The following is a 2,599-nucleotide window of genomic DNA, read 5'->3' as shown; positions in this document are numbered from 1 at the left end:
TTTTTTTTTTTTTTTGGTTTTTCGAGACAGGGTTTCTCTGTGTAGCCCTGGCTGTCCTGGAACTCACTTTGTAGTTTGGCCTCGAACTCAGAAATCCGCCTGCCTCTGCCTCCCAAGTGCTGGGACTAAAGGCGTGCGCCACCACGTCCGGCTCCCTTTATTTTTTGAAACAAGGTTTCTCACTGAATCTTAAACTCTCAGGCTACACTATCTAGCCAGCAAGTCCCTGGGATCTTCCTGCTCTCATACCCACCCTCAGTATATGGGTATTGGGGATCCTAATTCAGGTCCTCTTACTTGTGTATCCTCAGAGCTCCAATACTCATCATGGGACCTGAGGTTAATAGGAGTTACAGAGATACCAGGAAGGTCTCTCCTCTGCCTGTTGGAGGCATTCCAACAGTCCCCACCATTTTACTTAGGAATGTGAGAGTCTGAGAAGAGCTCTGGCCTTGTTACTCAGAAGTCAAGTAGTATTAACAATATTTTCTTCTTTTCTGTATGTCCATGTTCAGGTATCTTGGACTTCAGTTATGACATGGAGACAGCCCTTCCCTATCTCCCAGGGCTAACTCATTGCTAGACAGTAAACAACCTGTTAGCCTAGAACAGAACTGTCTCATAAAACATCAACCAACTGCATCTGGGGAAGAAAGGAAATAAGGTCTCACTGAATAGCCCAGACATTCCTTGAACTCCAGATCTTCATGCCTCAACCTCCCCAGTGCTAGAATTACAGGTATGTATATCAGGCCTATTACTTCTAATTCTCCTATCTCCCCTTCCCAACTGTTGGGATTATAGCCCTGCAAAAACAGGGGATAGACAAGTTCAAATCAGGTTTGCCCAGCTTCCATGTCACAGAAGAAGCCATGACAAAGAAATGCCCAATAAGGAAACACTACTTCAGGTCTCCTCTTCCTCTATTAAGCCTACTGTTAATGTTAAGTATGGACTCAATACCTAGCCTCACTTTATAAAAGTAAAGTATAGGAGGAAATGTCCAGGACACAGACCTCTTGGCTGAAGACTCCCTTTTAAAAGGTAGAAGGAGATCCAGAAGAGACCATAGGCTGCCCAGGCCAAGGGAAACAGAGGCTCGAGGCAGACAGAGGGGTGAAGAAACTTTAATAGCCACCCATCAATGTGAGCAGCAGGAGTGTCTAAACCTCAGTAGCCCCATTTCTTGAGAGCATCCTGAGGCCAGCCCCTCAGTCCTGGCTATGGCAATTTTCCAGCCAAGCTCACCACATACAAAGGGAGCATCTGAGGACCCCAGTCTCTAGGACCATATCTGTCGAAGCTTAAAAATCCAAGTTCTCTGTGCCCAAAGGAGCCCAGATCTCAAAGCTGAGAAGCCAGCAGCTACTTGCATGTTCCACTGTTCCTTTGTCCCGGTCTGACTGCACTCAGGGCCAGGCGGTAACCATGTGTCCTTAGATCAGAGAGGTTTTCCTTTCTGACAGCAGCAGCGACTCCTTCACAGCCACCAACAGCCCTGATGGGGGCAGATAACTCTGACCTCGGAGGCGTAGCAATATGAGAAGGGTGGCTGAAACCAGGATGGCACTCAACACCCCTGTAGGGGACAGACAGATGGTCAGGAGTAGGACAAGGAGGGTAGGGACTATCACAGATGAGTAAGTGGAGAGCCCCAAGCTTCTCACATGGGAAAGCCTATCTTACCAGAAGCGGCAATAACCCCATAGGCACTTGGGCTTCGGGACGAGCCCCCAGCAGAGGTAAATGTTACATTCCTGAACGAGGTCTCATTCTCCACGGTCGTAGAAAGCCTTGTAGTTGTGGCATTCTCCTCCTGGAATATCTTGTCAGTTTCTGTGTCAGTGTCTGCAACAAGCCCAGGCATCAGCAGCTGAGGGGTGCCCAAGGCTTAGCAGTATGGTACATAAGGTTTCAAGTGCCCAACTCTTGGAATTCATCCTGAGCTAAGACAGAGTAAAGTTGGTGGGAAATCCCTAATCCTGATGATGTCTTGTCCACCACCTCAGGGACGAAGGCCTGGGAGGACGCATGTGTTCACATCCTCAAACTAGTCACCCATGGGTAGGAAACAAATGTCCTTAAATAACTGCCAGCCTTCCCCACCCACACAGGTATACCAAGATCCCAGGACACAAACCACAGCTGAGCTCATCACTGGAGTCAGGACAGTCTGGATGGCCATCACAGCGCCACGTGTGTGGAATACAGACATCATCCAGTATGCAACGCAGCTCACTCTCCTGACAGGGCGGGCGGCTGCAGTTGAGGTTCTTGTCAGAGACAACAGAGCAACCACTGATGTTGTCACAGGAGCAAGGAAGGGCAGGCTGTGGTTGGCACTGCCCATTCTGAGCACATGACTCAATCCCTGAAACATAGAGTCAATCAGGTTCAAAACATCCATGAAAGAAAATGCAGTATGCCAGGCATGGTGGTGCACACCTTTAATCCCAGCACTTGGAAGACAGAGAAAGCAAATCTCTGAGTTGGAGGCCAGCCTAGTCTACACAGTGAGTTCTAACACAGCTATCAATATGTAAAGAAACCCTGTCTCTCTCTCTCTCTCTCTCTCTCTCTCTCTCTCTCTCTCTCTCTC

The 2,599-nt window shown here is 48.6% G+C and overlaps 1 protein-coding gene across 1 annotated transcript in view; it reads right to left on the bottom strand.

Annotated features, from left to right (window-relative positions):
- Nucleotides 1-1,111: 1,111 nt before the first annotated feature.
- Nucleotides 1,112-2,599, bottom strand: part of Cd320 (CD320 molecule) — a 5,430-nt gene continuing 3,942 nt past the window's right edge. Inside the window, exons 3-5 of the mRNA XM_021218123.1 lie at nucleotides 2,141-2,371; nucleotides 1,687-1,848; nucleotides 1,112-1,579 (exon numbers count right to left, since the gene is read on the bottom strand). Coding sequence (XP_021073782.1) covers nucleotides 1,437-1,579; nucleotides 1,687-1,848; nucleotides 2,141-2,371 — 536 coding nt within the window. The 3' untranslated portion in view covers nucleotides 1,112-1,436. The remainder of the gene's footprint in view (nucleotides 1,580-1,686; nucleotides 1,849-2,140; nucleotides 2,372-2,599) is intronic.

The sequence above is a fragment of the Mus pahari genome, chromosome 18 (assembly GCF_900095145.1).
Source record: "Mus pahari chromosome 18, PAHARI_EIJ_v1.1, whole genome shotgun sequence".
Lineage (NCBI taxonomy): Eukaryota > Metazoa > Chordata > Mammalia > Rodentia > Muridae > Mus > Mus pahari.
This window is presented reverse-complemented; position numbering and strand designations above follow the sequence as displayed.